The 20,300-nt window shown below is 37.3% G+C and overlaps 1 protein-coding gene and 1 long non-coding RNA gene across 2 annotated transcripts in view; one reads left to right on the forward strand and one right to left on the reverse strand.

Annotated features, from left to right (window-relative positions):
• The window catches only part of ENPEP (glutamyl aminopeptidase), a 76,425-nt gene extending 60,111 nt beyond the window's left edge, over positions 1-16,314 (reverse strand). Inside the window, exons 1-2 of the mRNA XM_010981090.3 lie at positions 15,431-16,314; positions 1,835-1,976 (exon numbers count right to left, since the gene is read on the reverse strand). Of these exons, the coding sequence (XP_010979392.1) occupies positions 1,835-1,976; positions 15,431-16,059 (771 nt within the window). The 5' untranslated portion in view covers positions 16,060-16,314. The remainder of the gene's footprint in view (positions 1-1,834; positions 1,977-15,430) is intronic.
• The window catches only part of LOC135320102 (uncharacterized), a 220,140-nt gene that overhangs the window by 78,668 nt on the left and 121,172 nt on the right, over positions 1-20,300 (forward strand). The window lies entirely within an intron of this gene.

A 20,300-nucleotide genomic window follows, 5' to 3' on the forward strand; every position in this document is an offset into this window, starting at 1 on the left:
AGAGTGACAGAACTATATACTGGACTAAGTTTCTCAAAGAGAAATACAACTTTGTGATATAAACTGGACAGGAGTTTATTTCTCTTTCTACATTAAACACACAATCCTGACCATAATATTTGAGCGGATACCATGACCCCTTAATGAAGAATAGGCTAGTGCTCAGTTCCTTGCACACAGGAAGAACTAAGCAGGTATCTGCTGACTGACTATGTGCAGGAGAGCAATGGCTGTACCAGGCATAGCAGGATGTCTGATTTTCTTTTCCAGGCCTGGTGGTCTCCATCAGAGACCCAAGGTATGGTCACTAAAGTCACTGCTATGGATGGAGAGAAGGATTTTATTACTTGAATCAACTACCAACCCCACCTGTCTGGTTTTCTATCCATGCCAACTTTGCTTTCCTCAATGCCAATCACCAGATCTAAATACTTCATCCATGAATACTTGCCTAATTCCTGCTACCCATTGTTTAAACATTTCCATATGCCCTGCAGCCACACAGTAAGTCACACTGCAGTGGGAAGCTTTGAAAAAGAATTAAGAGAAGGAGGCTGGACCAGAACTTAATGCGTCATTGACAAAGCAAGCATGTTATATGCATGCGCTTGTAGAGTAGTATTGGAGCCCCAGCAAAGTTACTCTACAATACAAACCTAGTAGTTTTAACCTCCTAAGGACCCAGAATATTCACCCTCTTCCAGGACTATTTTCTGGAACTAGGTGAAGGTGAAGGAGTATACTCTGCAGAATGAAAATGTCACGTAGGGAAATCTTAAGCAGAGGTTAGTAAAGTTTGCACTTTTTCTCCTCCAACCTTCATTTTCTCCCTTCCATCCCAAAAGATTCTGATGGCATTTTACTCTGATCCAGGCTTCTGCGTTAGTATGTCATACTTTAAGTTCATCTTTTCCTCTTTCTTCTCCAATCAAAACTCAATTGTCCAGGTGTCTGACACTAGAAGAAAAGTTGATAACCTGACTGACGTTGAGGCATAGATGGCTGGTGATGGTTTACTTTTTGACACTCTTAAAGCTTTTGTTTGCTTTTTCAAGGGATATCTGTAATTAAAACAGATGAATTTCAATGATGATATTTCAGATAGTGGGACAGAAAGATGCAAGATATAACGTAGGCAGAGTACTTTTCTGGTATCAGGTAGGTGACAATTATATCTAAGGGTGAACTTGATCCTTTTACATGTCAAAGATATAAGGTATAATAAACCTCAACCTTGAAGTAATGACACTCTAGTTAACTGTGTTGCCCATTATGGGGTGGAGGAGCAGTAGCAGAGGAAAGAGTCATGTTAATAATTATTCAAGCAGAACTTATTGTAGCCTATTTTTTTTTTTAACATTTAATGAGTACTTCTTGTTCGCTGGAATACCTATGGGTATGGTGCTCTCTGGAGCTGGTGTCTATACTTCAAGATTTAAGTGATGATTTTTTGCAGTAGCTCTATCTTGAAAACTGGGTGTATATTCAACTGAAAACAAAGAGTATTTTTATGTCTGTAATTCCATTAGTTTGCTTTTGATTTGTCATGACTAGGAGATTCTCTCACTTAAGCAGAGCCCAGCTGATGTATGTCTACTGTATTCACTCTTGCTTAGAAAGCCCAATGTGGTGTTTTTGACTGGACTGTGATATCTTAGGTTAAAGACTTCTAGTGCTCAAAGAAAAGAGATTGACCAAGTGTATTTTCAAGCCTCTAAATAAGCTAGTAGAGCATATTTAATTTGAGACTTCAGTGGGTTCTCTCACAACAAATCAGTTAATTTATCAGATATTGTAAACAGTCTAGCTGCATAAATAAAACAAAAATACTCACCTCCACTGGCATATTTGAAAGTGCCTTATACTCTTTGAGGTGGATGATAGACACTGTGTAAGTTGCCTTTTTGTTGGGCTCATCAAAACAAGGAAAGGATTTCCTGGCATCTGTTGGTTCATGATCAGTGGCTGCTATGCTCCTTGGAAACAAACACAAACAAACAAAATATATATTGCCTCTTCTGACAGCCCTTATGTTTCTAATTCTATAGAGAAGAATCAATTTTGTAATTATAACTACTGCATTTCTTAAAATTAGTTTCCATCCAGAAAACTATCAAAGAGTTGTCAAAGTCTTTCCTGGGATTTTCAGGTTAACAAATAAGTGAAAATCCAGAAACTGCTTCAGATGTTTTATATGAAAAGATATTTTGAGGCCATAACTAAAATCTGTGAACTCTAAATGAGCAAAAATTAATCCAGTTATGAATGATCACTTTTTCCACCCCAAAGCCATCAAGCAACAAGTAGATGAACACAAAGCCAAACTCGATGGCTTGCTTGTAACTGTCCTTGTAAGTGTGAACAGCTGTGTTCTGTCTCAGAGTAAAGGAGTATATTCCAGAGTCCACAGCTCCTGTCCCACAGGAGCTGTCCCTAATGGCACATTTTTTCTTACTTGTGTTACCCCAGGGAAAAAAATCCAGTTTCATTTCCATGAAAGGCAGTGCCTTGAACAGTCTCCCAGTGAAGCAACCTTTGGCCAGGTTTAAAGCCCACATTTGGAAAGAGACAGTATTCTTTTATGGCTCTAACTAGATACATGCTTTTGTAAGCTAAAATGTTAATATTTAATGTTTCCATCACTTCAAAGTAGAAATATTTTTTTCTGAGTAATTGCTCCAAAAAACCCCAATGAATATATACTTTTTACATGTAGTTATATCATAGTAAGATATTATACATTTGCTCATTAGAAGAGTAAGCAAAGTAAAAAGTATAAAAGAAAGAAAAAGTAAGGAAATACTGATTTATATTCATTAATAATTTGTGTAAGAAAAATATTTTGTCCTTCCGGATTCTCAGAGACTAAGGAGGGTATTTAATATAGAGTAACAACTGAAATTATGACATTTTCATTCATCCAATAAATATTTATTGAACCCCTTCCTTCACACACACACACACACACACACACGTGCACACATACATTTACCACACATTATTCTAAGTGCTGAGGGAATAACAAAGAATGAATAAGTAAGTTCATAAATAGAGTGATAAGAGCTATGTAGAAAATAAAGCAGGGGAAGTGACAGAGAATGACTCAGGAAAAGTGATGAGCAACGTTAGGCAGAGTAGTTAGGAACAATCTCTTGGAGTAGATGATGGTTTGCTAAGATTTGAATGATGAGAAATGGTCAGATAATTGGAGATTAAGCAAAATGTGTTCTAGCAGAGGGAACAACTAATTCACAGTCTCCAAAGTGGAAAATAATTTGATGTGGTTGAGGACCTGAAAGATGTCCAGTGTGGCTGAAGTATAGTGAGCCAGACTGGGGGTAGGGGGTTGTCAGTAGAGGCTGTGTTAAGAGCCTGCATTTCATTTGGGTTCAAGATGTATTATATTCATTAATTTATCTAAAACAGAATGTACCATAGGTCAACATCCATCTACAAGAAATTAAAATATTCTAAAATTTCTTTTAAGAATCCACTATTTACAAAAATAATTGTTAAATACTCAGCCAAGAAACCTAATCTTTAAAAAAATAAAACCATAAAAGTGGCTTTCTTTTGGGACACTGTTGGCTGAGTGAGAGGACTTTCTGGGACGACTGTAAATATTTGTACCTTATTATGAGTGTGGGTAACAACAATGTGTGCATTTGTCAAAATTTATTGAATTGTTCCTATTAGATCTTGTGCATTTAATGTATTTAAATTTTACCTAAAAATAACTGTAAATGAATATTGAGCTCCAATAAGTAGGTTTGTATTGTTGCAGTGGAATGGGTTAGCAATTTAGAAACAACCTTTTTGGTATCCTAGGCTTGAGCAAATTAAAAAAAAATGAGGATAGTGCAAGGCAGGTTTCTCACTGTTGGTGAATAGTTATAAGTTTGTAAAAGAGGAAGACTAGAACTTGTTATTGAATTGTAATTGCAGGTTCAGTATAAACTCACTTTTTCATAAGTATATATAGATAAATGGATATAAAAATACACACAGAGACATGTCTTTTCTAGTTCTTTCTGCTTAGCAGGACTAAAAGGAAATGACATGCTTGTAGCAATGAGCACAACTATAGTTCCTACTAAATACCACTCTCCACTAAAAGAAACCAGAACTTTTTATAAAAACAACTGATTCCAGTGCTGGTTCAGGAAGATACAAGATGATCCTGGAACATCTTGCTTTGACAAAAAATAAGGAAGTTCTCAGAGAATTATAGGAATAAGTCAAAAGGACATAAAGCCAGTTTGAGTGGACTTCCACTGGCTAGAGTAGAGGAAATGGGAACATCAAAATAGGTAGTGGGATTATAACCTACTGAATAAAGTAAGAATCCATGATGGAAATTATGAATAGGTAGGTAGGAGAGAGGGAAAGCACTTCTTTACAATAGATTGCCTACTAATAAATTTAGAATGAATGGTGGCTTTAGAAAGTCATCAGTGGATGTCAAAACAAAGGGGCAAAGGTGTGATGAGGAAAGGGATATCTGAATAGTTGCAGAAACTTTCTCTGAAAATTACTTACAGAGAGAAAAACTGTAATTTTACAATGGAGAAAACCATTAGATACCACTGTAAGCAAGTGCTCAAATACAGTATCACTAATAATTGTACAAACCGACATGATGTGATTTCCTGAGAGAGGCACTGCATCTCTTTTGTGAAATTCCTGATAAAAATGCTTAACTTGTGTTTTTAAATTGTGAGGAAAGTCAGACAAACTAAAATTGAGGGACATTCTCAAAATAGCTAGCCTGTACTCTTCAAAAGTAACAAGGTTATCAAAGACAAAGAAAGACTAGGGGGAGGGGCTTCAGGATGGTGGAGAGGGACATGGAGCTCACCTTCCACAAAAACATCAAGAATACATCTACATGTGGAACAGTTCTCACAAAAAACCCACTGATCTGTCAGAAGATCTTATACTAGCAAAGCTACAAGAAAAATCTCCACATAACTGGGTAGGAAAAAAAGAAGAATCGGTATGTGACCTGTGCCCCAGGAGGGAGTGGTGAAAGAGGAAAAGTTCCCTCACCCTAGGGAGCCCATTACCAGTGGAGAGATCAGCTGGGACAAAAAGGGAACTTCAAAGGCTTGGAGGAGAGCACAGCTGCTGGTTCACTGCAAGCCAAACAGGGAGAAACTGGTGAGCGGGATGCAGGCCACCTGCTGCCCTCCCCAGCCCAAGACACAAGCCTGCTGGTATGTGTGGGGGCTGGGCCCTGAAGGTCAGGCTCCAGAGGATAGATCCAGGGAGAGGACTGGGAGGACAAGGGTTGGCTGCACGGAGACAGCCTGAAGGGGCTGGAGTGTGGGTCGAGCTGATTGGGAGTATGTGCAAGGAAGCCCAGGTCCACCATAAAAAGCCCCATTGTTAGCACATGCAAAAGAAGGGGCGGGGCCCTGCTATATTGGTCCTCTTCTTGGCTTGTTCTCTATCAGGATGGCTCTGCCTCTGGGAATTTAGAAAGGTGCAGTCACTGGTGGGTTGCCCCCAGGTGGAGGCAGGGCCGAGGTCTGAGCCCAGCACAAGGGGCCATGAGACTCTGGAGGTGAAGCTGAGTTCTGAGCCTTGCCCTAGGGGGCTAAGGCAGCTTTGTCCCACTGAGAGCTGGTGCACAGCTGAGCCAGGTCCAGCGTTAACAGGGGGCATGCACACATGAAGGTGAGGCTGGTATTTGGACTGACCCTTTAGCCCATGGTGGATCCAGGTGCACAGCTACGCATGACTACAGCGGGTCCTGGTGACCAACTTCAATGGATCTGCTCTAGGTTAGTGGAGCACATAACGAGCACCAGGGCAGACTGCTTGCATTCCCACGGCTGATGTGGGGCTGAGGGCAGAGCCAACAAAAGTGTACATTGGGAGCCTGCACAACAGGTGACAGGTGACACCACAGAGGGCACTTCTTGGTGGACATCTGCAGAGAAATACTCAGTGGCTCCTCTCCCAGTGGGAGTGCTCCAATCATGCCTACCTCACACAGCAGCTCAGAAACGGATCTGGGGGCTTCTAATCCAACAACTGGGGAGCAGACCCAGCCCCCAAGAGGGCTGTGACAACCACAGAGCGAAGAGTAGACCCCACTCTGGTCACCACAATACGAATCACACCCTCTATCCAGGGGGTAACGGCTAGCACACAGGGAGGAAAGGTGAGGAAGCCATCTATACTAAAAACAGCCCTCACAACAAAAATATTAGAAGCATGAAGGCTACACAGGACACTCCCACATAAAAACAGCCCTTCAAGACCAGAGCAGATAACTGTTACTCTCAAATTCATAGAATCAGAGAAATACAAGTTAAATGAAAAAGCAGAGGAACCACTCCCAATTAAAAGAACAAGAGAAATTCCCTAAAAGGACAAATAATGAAATAGACCTCTCCAGTCTCCCAGCTCTCAAGTTCAAAAGGAAATAATAAAAATACTGAACAAACTAAGAAAGACTATCAATAGAAATGTGGAAGACTGTAAAAAGGAACTAGGAACTATAAAGAGGAAACAATTAAGATCAGAAAACTCATTTGCTGAGGTGATATCCCACATCAACAAAAGAAAGGACAAAATCACATGATTATCTCAATAGATGCAAAAAAAATTATTTGATAAAATTCAACATCCATTCATGATAAAAAAAAACTCTTACCAAAGTGGGTATAAAGGGAACATACCTCAACATATTAAAAGCTGTTTATGACAAACGCACAGCCAACATAATATTCAACAGTGAAAAGTTGACAGCCTTCCTGCTAAAATCTGAAACAGTACAAAGATGCCACTCTCACAACTTCTATTTAACATAGCGTTGACAGTCCTAGTCATAACGGCCAGACAAAAAAAAAGAAAGAAAGAAAGAAAGAGGATTCAAATTGAAAGGGAAAAGGTAAAACGGTCACTAAATGCGGGTGACATATTATTTAAAGAAAACCCTAAAGACTCCACACAAAAACTACTACAGCTAATAAACAAATTCAGCAAAATAGCAGAATTCAAGATTAACATACAGAAGCCTGTTGCATTTGTTTGCACTAATAATGAAATATCAGAAGAAGAAAGTAAAAAAAAAACTTTTTAAAATTGCTTCAAAAAAATAAAATACTTAGGAATGAACCTGACCAAGGAGGTGAAAGACTTATATGCAGAGAACTACAAAACATTGGTTAAGGAAATTAAAGATGATTTAAATAAGTGGAATTATATCCCATGCCCTTGGATTGGAAGAGTTAATATTGTTAAAATTGCCATACTACCCAAAGCAATCTACAGATTTAGTGCAATCCCTATCAAATTACCCAGAACATTTTTCACAAAACTAGAACAAATTATCCTAAAATTTATATGGAATCCTCAAAGACCCAGAATTGCTAAAGCAAACCTGAAGAAAATGAATGAAGCTGGAGGCATAACCCTCCCAAACTTCAGACTACAGAGCTACAGTAATCAAAACAGCATGGTATTGGCACAAAAACATACATATAGATCATGGAACAGAATAGAGAGCACAAAAATAAGCCCACACACTTAAAGTCAATCTACAATAAAGAAGGCAAGAATACACAAGGGAAAGGACAATCTCTTCAATAAATGGTGCTGGGAAAACTGGACATGTAAAAGAATGAAATGGGAACATTTTCTCACACCGTATACAGAAATAAACTCAAAATGGATTAAACACCTAAATGTAAGACCAGAAACCATAAAACTACTAAAAGAAAACATAGCAAAACATTCTTTGACATAAATTGTAGCAGTATTTTTTTCGACCTGCTCCTAAGGCAAAGGAAACAAAAGCAAAAATAAACAAATGGGACCTAGTTAAACTTAAAAACTTTTGCACAGCAAAGAAAATCATAAAAAGACAAAAACACAACCTACTGAATAGAAGAAAATATTAGTAAATGATATGACCAATAAGGGGTTGATACCCAACTCAGTACCAAAACAAAAAACAAACAAACAAACAAATAACCCAATTCAAAAATGGACAGAGGATCTTAATGGACATTTTTCCAAAGAAGACATACCAGATGGCCAACAGGCACATGAAATGTGTTCAGTATCACTAATCATCAGAGAAATGCAAATCAAATCACAATGAGATATAACCTCACAGCTGTTAGAATGGCTATCATCAAAAAGACCACAAATCACAAATGTTGGTGAAGATGCGGAGAAAGGGGAGCCCTTGTGCACTGTTGGTGGGATGTAAATTGGTACAGCCACTATAGAAAATAGCATGGAGGTTCTTCAAACAACTAAAAATAGAACTACCTACCATATGCTTCAGCAATTCTACTTCTGGGTATCTATCCAAAGAAAATGAAAATAATAATTCAAAAAGATATATGCACACCAATATTCATAGCAGCATTATTTACAATAGCCAATATGTGGAAGCAACCTAAATGCACATCAATGGATGAGTGGATAAAGAAGATGTTATATATATATGTTATGGAATGGAATTCTTTACATAAAAAAGAATGAAACTCATTTTCAACAATATAGTTAGACCTGGAGGATATTATGCTTAGTGATGTTAAGTCAAACAGAGAAAGACAAAAATATTGTATGCTATCACTTATAATATGGAATCTAAAAAATAAACAAACAATTGAATATAACAAAACAGAAACAGACTCACAGATACAGAGAACAAACTAGTGGGGAGAGGAAAGGGAGAGGGACTAGATAAGAGTGGGGGATTAAGATATACAAGCTACTATTTATAAAATAAATAAATAAACTACAAGGAAATATTACACAACACACAGAATATAGCCAATATTTAATAATAACTTTAAATGAAGTATAATCTATAAAAATATTCAATCAGTGTGTTATATACCTGAAACTAATACACTGTTGAAAATCAACTATAATCTTTTAAAAAGCCCCTATTTATATATGCTAAATTCCATCCAAAGTTACTAAAGTTTTCTAAATACATGCAAATTTGAAAACAAGGTATGTGAGATAACAATAGAAAACATTTTTTTATTTTACTGAATTATAGTTGGTTTACAATGTTGTGTTAATTTCTGGTGTACAGAATAGTGATTCAGTTATAGATATATTCCTTTGCATATTCTTTTTCATTATAGGCTATTACAAGGTATTGAATATGGTTCCCCATGCTATACAGTAGGACCTTCTTTATGTATTTTATATACAGTAGTATGTATCTGCAATCCTGAGCTCCCACTTTGTCCCACTACCCTACAAAACAATTTTAGACCACAACTTCTTTGGGGAGGTTTTATTTAGTGATTAAAATGTCTTCTTTTATAATCAGAATCAGATGAATTGATTTGCAAATTAGTGGGAAAAGCCTGGCAAATCTCACAGTATGTTCAGGAGTAACTCGTGGGTATGTCCTGAATAATTATAATAATTATAATTGTAATTCCAGGCAGATGTGCTGAGGTGAACCATTTTTCCTTAGGGGCCTCTCTATGTTATGTTAATAAGTCACTTACTAGACCCAGCACATTAAAAATATAATTCTATGTAGCTTGTTAATTTACAAAAGAGAAGAAATCCCTGTGACTTCTCTGAGTCCATCAGACCTTAGAGAAAGCTAAAGAGAGAGGAATTGATGATGCAAGTCAATGACCAGTTCACTTGAATCAACTTAAAAAAAACCAACTACTTGATTACCTCGTAAATCATCTAGCTTGTTGTTTCCAGTGAAGACTCTCAAGCTATGTTCAGCAGTTTAATAACTTGAGCCAGCAAAATAAACAGCAGAGTCTGGGTGAAAAACTTAAACGAAGGACTTCTGTTGCAGATGAGGCAGGCACAACTACTCAGTGTCTGTGCAGACTAAGTAAAGGGTTCCAGAATGAAGTAGGGGAGCAGATCAGTGCAAGACTAGATTATTCAGACTCCAACCTATTTTTATGGTGGTTTGAACCAGTTTGTTATTTAGCTTTTTTCCAACTGATTTTTTTCTATGTAGAAGATATTCAAGGTCAAGTAAAATTTCTTTTTGTTTCCTTGCTTCCAAAATAAAAGGAATTACTAAACTCCTGCAACAAGTAAACAAGAGCCCCTCAATCTATTATTTATTGATAATGGGTATACTGATAGCTCAACATACAACTAAATTTTCAAGATCAAAACTGCAAATGAGTATACATATCCATGTATGTGAGGATACACCACACACACACACACACACACACACAAACACACACAAACACACACACACAATTAAATCCATCTCACTGATTTCTCTTCTGCCATGGTTCTACTTAACTCTTAAATTTTTATCACTAAACCTTATGCATCAGGTTTATTTATCCAAATGCCTACCAGACATCTCTTCCTAGATGTCTGACAGGCATTCAACCCATCTGCCACTGAGCTCAACCTTCCCTTCTAAACCTGGTTTTTCTGTTCTATTCCTATTATCAGTGAAAGGTGTGAGCTATCAGTCAGATTTCTGGGGCATCCTCGACCCATAGCTTCAACTCAGCCCTTCCCCAAAGCCAGTCAGTCCGCAAAATGCTGACCACGTTACCTCCAAACTATTTTCTTCATTGTGTTCTCTTCTGTCTGTCCCGAAATCACTGTCCTACCTGATTTTCATCTTCTCTTTCCTGGATCATTGCATATCTGGATCTCTCATATACCCATGTACAGATTCAGTTCTTTTTTCCTTCATAATGCCTGTTATTAACTATCCTTACTTTTTTCTTCCTATGGGTTTTCCAGAATTATCTGTAGCTAGCCTCTTCATATAAACGTCTCCTACAGACATATTTCTTCTCCTCATTCTGCTTTTTTGACTACATGCCTTTCCTTTTTGCCTGCTTTTACCTTCTTGTTTGCCTCTGCCTATTGAAATCCCACCATTAAATCCCAACAATGCTGTAAATATCCAGAAAACCCAAACTGGAAACCATTTGTCCCTCTTTTAAGTTCCTGTTGTAATTCTTGTCAGTTCTAATGATTCTCAGTCCTAAAGTATGAAGATCGCATTCCTAAGTCAAAAAAAAAAAAAAAAGATTTTTACCAACTTCTCTTGCTTTGATGAGATGGGGAGAAAAAGAACCAGGGTAAGTTTTCCATCCTGAGTGCGAAAGTGGAATGTCATTGGTGGGAACTGGACTCCTTTGAAGGAAAGGGCCGTGGCCATTTAGCACGTCCCAGCATGTGCCAGAGGACACTAGTTATGTGAGAGCCTGTATGAAAATGCTTCTCTGTATTCATTCAGTGATATTGAAGTTCTCTCTGTGTGCTAGGTAGTGAACAAGAGAGACACAGCCCTACTCTCAGGGACCCACAGAAGATTCCACAGTCTCATAACGGTTGGGAAACTGCATTTAAACTGCACTCAGTGACAGCTTCTACAGGTTCCCAGTGGACACTATCATATAAAAGCCTCTGAAAAGTCCCACCATTAGGAGAAAACACATCACTTTCTATTTAGTGCTATTGCCTGAACTAATTTGGCCACAGAATCCCTCCTCTGCTTTTTTTCTGGCAGTATCTATTAATACCCCATGCATCTAGAACTCTGTGGAAGAGATACATGGGGAATGCTGTATAAGAGCAACCCAAATGCAGACCAGGAAATTCTGAACCTTTGAGAGAAGAGAATGTTCTTATATACTTGGGAGATATGCATGGAGGGGAACTCTGAGAACAACTGAAAATCCTACATAACTCATTGAGAATGAGTGTTGAGGGGTTTTAGTGGTGTGGGCAGGAAAACATTCCAAAGGTTCCTTCCAGTCCTTTGAAGTGGTTTTCCTCAGACCCTGAGGGACAGACCAGACAGTAGGAAAAGTGACTGTTAAGTTTCTCAAACTTTTGCCTCCTAAGCCTCACTAGAACTCTGTCCCCAGTGAGAAGGTATGGTTCTTGTTGCTAAGGAACTCTAAACTGACTCTGCCATCTTCTCCAACTCTCCATTTGCCTCTGAATTTTGCAGGAAAGACACTCTGATAGTCGTCTCCTCTCTGTGAAGTTCAAGTCTTGGTTGTATTTGCAGAAATCAAGTAATTTTTGTTACTGCTGAGTGCACTCACATTTAGTTTGCTTGGTATATCCCATACTGCATATACTCAAACCTGGAGTTAATTTTACAGTAAGGCAGAAGAGTTGGAAAACTATAATCTTGACTGTATATATGAAATGTATTACTATGGTGGCATTTGGAATTGCATGAGCATCAAATATTATGAAGTTCACTCTAAAATACGAGAAAATGGTGCTGCTCCCTGTGAACTCAGCTCTTGTGGCCTTTGTCTGCACTCTGTAGATGAGAGCCCCCCAGAGGCCTACATTGTCAAAATGTTATTCACAGGCTTGAAAGAAAACAATGCACTTTTCTCATCTGCTTGAAATATTTCATAACAAGGAAAACAAAAAGTATTCCATTGAGCCTAAGTGAGGTTATTGAGTACGTGCCAGAACCGTTCCAAAACCGTGCGTGCAGAACTGGCTGTGCACCCTGTGTAATGTGAGAGCCTCAACTGCCAGCAATGAAAACAGACAAACTCGGGGACACCAGTCCGCCATGAGAGCCTGACTGAGCGGTGGCCTTCCCTGCCAGTCTTGTTGTCACTCAGTATTTCTGAGTATTTTCTCAACCAAGACATCTAAGTTTCAGAATGTCAGCTCTCAAGTATTTATTTTACTGTAAAATTAACTCATACGGCAAAATAATCCAAAGAATTGGAATAAATACTATATATTTCAGTATGTAGTAAATTTTATACTTATAAAATATATACCAGAAACTTATTAATGGAACCACATTCCATAGTTTTTGGCCTTCCTGTAGAGTACAGAATTTTTATAAAATATTTTGATAGCTTTACTCAGATGCAGTTTCTATAGTTTTCACAACCCAAGAAGCAGTTTTAAACTCTTAGCAATAATCATTTAAAAGTTTTGACTTGTTTTCACTTTATACTAACAGATTTTTAGAATCTCTTTACAGTAGGTATTCTTCAGAGTATTATGCCTTTTCCTCTACCAAATTGCAAACACCTTTACAAATCCTCTTATTGTTAGTGAGGCTCAGAGAAATAGATGCTTTCATTCATTGTTTGTGGAAACATAATTTGGGACATATTTCTGACAGTCAGTTTGGGCACACACACATACATATGTGCATGCACATGTGTTAGATATGTGTAGATGTGTGTATGTATCCACATACATGCATGCATTCATACATATGTACTTTGAGCCAATTTCCTAAGAATTTTCCTATAGAAATATTTTAGAAAATAATATATATAGTTTTTTATAACATTGTTTGTTACATTTTATAGGTGTTTATAGGTAATAAAGTAGAAGCAATTTAAGTGCCCAAATCTAATGAAAAAGTTGAATAAATTATGTTATATTCATACAATGGACCCTCATGTATCCATTAAATAATTTATGGAAGAGTATCAAATGACATGTTAACGTGTTGATATATTGTAAAAACATGTTACACATAATAATGCCACGTTTATCTGTGTCCAGAAGAAAAAAACTAGAATATCTGCCTAAATATTAACAATGACTATACTTGAGTGATGGACTTATAAATGGATTTTTTTCCCTTATAATTTTCTGTTTACTAAGTTTTCTGCAGTGAATGTATCTTATTTAGAAAATACTTAAACAAAATAAATGTTACATGTTTCTTGATATATTCATACCCTTTGACCCAGCAATTCTATTTTTTGGACTACATCCTAACATAAGGAAATAAACAGCTACACACTTACAGATGTACTTACAGCTATGTTCTTTCTGACTTGTTTATAGTAATAAAAACTGGAAGCTACTCAAATGTCCAACATTAGGGAATTGGTTTTTTAAAAATAACAGTGCATTCATTCAGTAGAATATTGCACAATCTTTAAAATCAGATTCTTGAAAGTATTTAAGAATAAATGGAACTGCTTAAAATATATTAAGTTAAGTGGTATATGGATAAAGAGATACATGGGCCTAATATAATTACAATTTTGATTACCCTCCAAAATAGTAGAATATACATTAACATGTTGATAGGGGTTACCTGTGGGTGGTAAAATTATTTATAGAACTTTGATTTTCCTTTTTACAATTTTCCATGCTTTCAACAATTGTAATTTTTATAAACAGAAAAAATATGTAAACAATGAAATTTGTTTTATTGCTAGTAATATTAAGGTACAATATATGAATATGATTCCTCCAAATATTTTTTCAAGCTATCATTTCTACTCAATTTATTACTCTACCACACAATGAGATAAGAATGTTTAAATATTTTATTTTAGTCCCTGGGTCTCTCTGGCAAATAATAGAAAGCATTTGACCAAAAGATTTGCTTTGCTCTATAAGATTCTTAAAACAACACAGGAAAGGGATATTCAGAGAGCTGGCCCCAGACTCTGAACAGTGACATAAGGTTTCTTAATCATTTACTTGTTCTGAATGTAAGTAGGCAAAGGTCAAAGCAGTTTCAAGTTCATTGGTACCTCAAGTGTAGCCTTGCTCTCTGATCCAAGGACCACACTCAAGGAATGAAGGTTTTTTGAGTTCATTAAGAGAGTTTTTGCCTTTAACATAGCTCTAGTGATAGCCTCTGACTAACTGACAAGGCAAGTAACCATTTGGCTAGACTCAGGAAATGCAGGTATGTATATACATATATACTTGGAGGACTGTGTGTGTGGGGGGGAGATATTTTTCTGTCCTTAATTACTTAATATATCTTTTATCTCACAAAAGGCTTAGTGTAACCATTGTATATTGCGTGATAGACAATAAGCCCAAAGACTTATCCATGTGCTACCACTGATGCATAGACCCAATGAGTATTTATTGAAAGCCTATCTGTAAAACATAGTTCTGGCCACATGAGATACAGACATAGTCCTGCCTTCCTTTCTAAGTGAAGACACAAAGACAATTCCATGGATTTTACATACTCTTTCAATGTCTCCTCTCCAATAAAACAGACAAAATCATAATTAATATTTACTGATTTTCACTTAAATTTAGTATAATATCATTCTAAAAATTCAGTTTAAAATCATTGCCATGTAGCCCAAGAATACACCAGTAAAATTTACCAAACACATCCATTTTAAAAATTTGAGATAGCTTATGTAAATATTAAGGATAGAATGCAGTACATTATGGTTTTTCCTGATGGAATTTAAGACTTACACTGATTTTTTTGGACTCCATGCAGCTCATTCAATACTTTCAAGTTTTGTGACAGACTTTGAAAGTACAGCAGGGCAAAAATTTTTGCTTCCCAACGTGAACAGGCTGAACTGAAACCGAGTTGAGATAAAGATCAGACCGTCGAAATAATTGAACGGTGGAAAGTAAAAAGGAAAGGAAAAGAAACGGAAAGCACATATATGAACTTAGGAGAAACAAAGCAAAAATTAATATTTACTTGACTTGTCCTTTCTCCACGTATGTCGTTCTATAAAACCCCACGAGCGAGCCGTTCAGCGAGCCAGCGAACTCCATTGTCAGATGGTAGAGACCCTCGGCACTGCTGGGTGCAAGCTCTCCTTCTGCCTCCACCACCACATACTCCTGCTTTTTGTATTCAAAGCACCGCCGGACTTGGACTTGCTCCCCAGAGTGCCTCCTCAGCACTGGGAGCTGGGTGATCCTTGTCTCCCGGATATGCAGCCATAGGTGCTGGGTGGGCGAGCTCACATTGATGGAGATATGCACGCTGCCCGTGTACTTGTCCTCCTCCAACAGGGGCTTCACCTCCAGGTCGTAGTGCACTGGATTGATGAAGTCTGGCAGCCTGAAATCTTTCCAGCCTCCACTTTCATCTTCACTGGCAGGGCAGACCTCCTCCTGGTCCTGTGGAGGGCTCGGAGTGGAAGGAAGGTGGGAAGGAGGTTGGGTTGTGCCCTGTCCTCTGTCGGTAGAGTCACACGATCTGGTCAAGCCCACGGAAAGCCCTACTATTAATCCGACAGCCACCACCACTGCACAGATGATGGCCACATGTTTTGTTTTAATGCAGTATCTCTTAGAGCTTTCTCCCTCTTCAAAGTTCATTTTTTGTTTCCAAAGTCAAATGTTACACATAAAAGGATGTTAAATTTAACTAACTAACGTCAGCAGTCTTCCTTTTTAAATTGGAAGGAATTCCCTGGTTTGGCAGCCTGCTTCTGCTTTCCCACACCTCTCTCTGGCTTCTTGCGTCTTTTCCTCTCCCTGCACGTTCCCACCAGCCACTTAAGGATGAATGTGGAAACAAGGGGGTGGGGTAAGGACTCCAGAAGAGGAGCTGAGCTGGAGGAGGAGGACTGAAGAGAATATTGTCGTGGCTCCCCTTATAAACAACGCATCCCCCACTCCACCCCTCCTGCACCGGAGTGAGTTAAATATAAAACAGGGCTTAGCTTATCAGCCAACAGGAGGGTAATCCTTTGCCAAAGCTCCGTCAGCAGCTTTCAGGGAGAAAGCATTTGGGAAAGAGGTGTGCTTGTGATAGAAAAACTCAACCTTTGCCACTGAGTCTATGGCTTCTTCCTGTTGTGCTTACAACCTCTCTCTCTCCTAATCAAAGGGCTTCTTGAATTTCAGCTATTTTTTCAGGTAGCTTGCCAAAGAAGTTGTTTTTTCTTTTCGTTCTTTTTCCTCATATAAGGTAAACATTCAGATTCTGCCTTTTGCCATAGTCAGGTCCTGGAGTTTGATGCTCAGAGTTGACACATATACTCAGGGACCACTTAGGTACTCAGTAAATATCTGTTGAGTTGGTGGATTAGTAAAGTGTAGCCAGGTCACCCTAAAGCAGCTCAGTTGACGCTGGATGAAAGAGAGAAGGGAACATAAAGAAATTAGACAAAGCAGTACTGGAGCTGTAAAGTGTAAGAAGAAAAAAAAAAAGAATCAGAAAAGGAAAGGATTGAAAAGACAGAAGGGCAAGGAAGATAAACTTGATATACTTGTTAGGTTAGATAACTAAACTCTGTTAGAGAAACTTGTCTCTGCCGAAATGAGATTAAATTCTTTAGCCTTGGATATGGTAGATGATGTTTGGAACAGATTCCAGATACAAAAGTTGGCCTGTTGAAAGATCCATTATCTGCCTACACATATGGCCTCTGAATAAAAAGGTCAAGATGGAAATCACAATAATAACCTCCATGTTTATGAGTAGCTAAGATGTAGACACCCAAGCCACTTTTCATAGTAGCAGTGCAATCATAAATATAAAAAAATGTGAGAGCTTTCTATATGTCAGGCATTATTCTAGGCACTTTATAGAAGTTATCATGTAAGTCTTCTCAACAACTCTATAAGATTAGTAGTAGTAGTAGTATTCCCATTTTAGAGATGGGAAGATTGACATTCAAAGAAGTTAAGTCATTTGCTAAAGGTCACAGAATTGGGGTTTGAAACAGGTTGTCTGAGTCTAAAATCTGTATATCTAACTACACAGCCTCTGTTCTCTGAAGAAGAGAAATGTTTAAGGGTGAAGTTACTAAGAAAAACTTAATCACTGTTTCTCAAAGTGCAATCCATGGGTATTAATAGATATACTTGCAGAGCAGACAATGCTGGGGTAAAGGTAAGAACGTTCTTTCACTGCCTTCCATTCTTTCAGATGGCATCTTACTGTGAATCTCCCAGACAGGATATACTGTTGAGTGATTTCTACATTTAGTTGATGAGAGAGCTTTGTTTGAGGAAGTATCTTTTGAGTCTTGTGTTGCATGGAACACACTGTCAGAAATGCTACTTTAAACTGTTTCAAATTATAAACTAAACAGAAAAAAGAGAAGACTTCAAGATCAAAAAGGGTCCATTTTGCTCTGAATATTTCTATTGTTTTCTCATAAAATAGTAGTAAGAGAAATAGAATTAAAGGAAAGAAGTGTATATTTTTATAAATTATAGGTTCATCTTATATTTATTAATTTCACATTCTGAAGCAATCCTAAACTATTAAAATCATCGTATGTTTAATTTTGGCAAATCAACTTCCTGAATTTTAGCCCTTGAAATCCCTTTTTTATCAGAAAGATCATTTGATGTTTCACTAAACGTTTTATGGGTCAAATGTTTTGATGTGTTCTCCACAAATGAAAGGGAAAATATGGATCAAATTTATATAAATATAATGTCTAGAAAATGAAAAGTAAAAACATTTGGAAGAATGTACATAAGAATGTATGTAGAACTGTTAAACTGGAAGCATTTTTTAAAAAGCTCAGCTAAAGAAAACATAAAACCTTTAGACTCAGTCTCATCTAGAAAAACAGCAATCTTATCACGAGGCCCCATGTTTGGGCTTAACCGAACAAAGGAGATAATAGACCTTTGGTATAAGGTACACTTACCTGGGACTGAGGATATCCACCAGCTGTAAAATATCTCTCCTATTTTCCTGAAATTCTACCATAAGGCATTCATTATTTCAATGAAACGTTATGTTTATGTCTTCTCTGGTTTTTTTGTTGTTGTTATTGTTTCCAGATTGATCTGGGAATCCTTCTGTAGGGTTTTCTGGGACACACAGACTGTGCTTATGATTTTCCCTACCCACATCATCCCTTGGGCACCAGGGTTTCATAAGCCACAAGCAAGAATTACATTCCTGTTACTCATTTGGATCGCCCTGGGGAAAATCAGTGCACTTTACCTACCTCTCAAAAAGGGTCTATGGGCCACCATTCATTCCTCTGTCAGTCACTCAACAAATACATATTGACGTCTTCTTTCAATCACTCAACAAATATATATTAACTCAATAAACATTTACTTTTCAACAAATATTTACCAGAAGAGGAATTCTAGAATAAACTTTAAAATGTGGACATTAAAAGAAATGTTAATAAATACTCCTAAAGACAAGTGGGTAAACCCCTGCTTTGTCCTTAGAATGTAGAAGTTTTGAAAATATTCAGAAAAGCAAAGAAAATAAAATGAAAGGATTCTATTAGTCCTATCATTTTAAACTGCTTTTATATTGGGCTCCCTAATGTGCAATAATACATTGGGAGACGGTGGCAGGACATAGAAACAGTAAGAGGAAAATAATAGTGATAATATAGTCTAGATTTTTGTTCTAAGAATTTCTAAATTATCATTGTCAGTTTTTTCAATGCACTAAGTTATATCTCTATATTCTGAGTTTTAAAACTTCTTGATGTGCTTAATTTACTCAACATTCCCTGTCAGCCTTTGTAGTGTCAAAATTCTTGGCAATAGTCTCTTCTCTCTCTTCTCTCCTATCCAGAATTCTGCAAAAATCATGTTGGTTTAGGGAAAGTGTCTCACCCAATGTTCTTTTATTCCATAAAGAATCCAAGTTAATTATACTAGTAATGATGATTTTTGGATCATGTTCCCCATAAAAATTCTTATCGATCATTCCTCACCATAGGTAATATTAATTATTTCTTTCAGAGGGGAGGTCTGTAATTTTCCAGTTTTTACTTATTAGCACTGATTGTTTGGTTTGAATTTTATTTATTACCACACTAATTTTAAGGAATGACGTTGTCTTCAATTTTGGGGTTTTTGGAAGTAAAGATTTTAGCTGCATTAAGATGATCAAAGTCATCTACATGAGCAACAGAAGTGTTATTTCTCCTGTTGGCACTCTGTCTTCTTGCATCTCTTCTGTTTTTCGTTTATCACTTTCTAAGTATTCTTTTGTTTTAAGCTGAAAAATCATCCCCCTGAAAGTTACCTACATCCTAATCCCTGGAACCTGTGAACGTTATTTTATGTGGTTAGAAAAGTCTTTGCAGATGTGATTAAATTAAGAATCTTGAGATGGAGAATTATCAGGCATTAGGGTGGGTTTTAACATTGCAATCTGATGTGTACTTATAAAAGGGAGGCAGAGGGAAATTTTACACACAGACATACATACGGGTGATGTGAAGACTGGCAGCTGTGAGAAGCTGGAAATGGCAAGAAACAGATTCTCCTCTACAGTTTCTGGATGAGGCATAGCCCTCTGACACCTTGATTTTGGCCCAGTGATACTGATTTTGGACTTCTCGCCTCCAAAAATGTGAGAGAATAAATTTATGTTATTTTAAGCTACTAAGCTTGTGATAATTTGTTACAGCCACAAGGGAATTAATATGACAGTCTTTAGGTATTCATTCAACAAACATTTGTTGAGAACCACAATGTGCCAGGTATTCAACTGATGGAAAAGCACTAAGTAAGAACATATGAAAACAGTCTCAGAGCAGAAGAGTTTTTCTCAAGTAGAAAGAGGGTCAGAATAAGATAGAATATTGGCTTTTTGGACAATGGCATACTCTTTC

The sequence above is a fragment of the Camelus dromedarius genome, chromosome 1 (assembly GCF_036321535.1).
Source record: "Camelus dromedarius isolate mCamDro1 chromosome 1, mCamDro1.pat, whole genome shotgun sequence".
NCBI lineage: Eukaryota > Metazoa > Chordata > Mammalia > Artiodactyla > Camelidae > Camelus > Camelus dromedarius.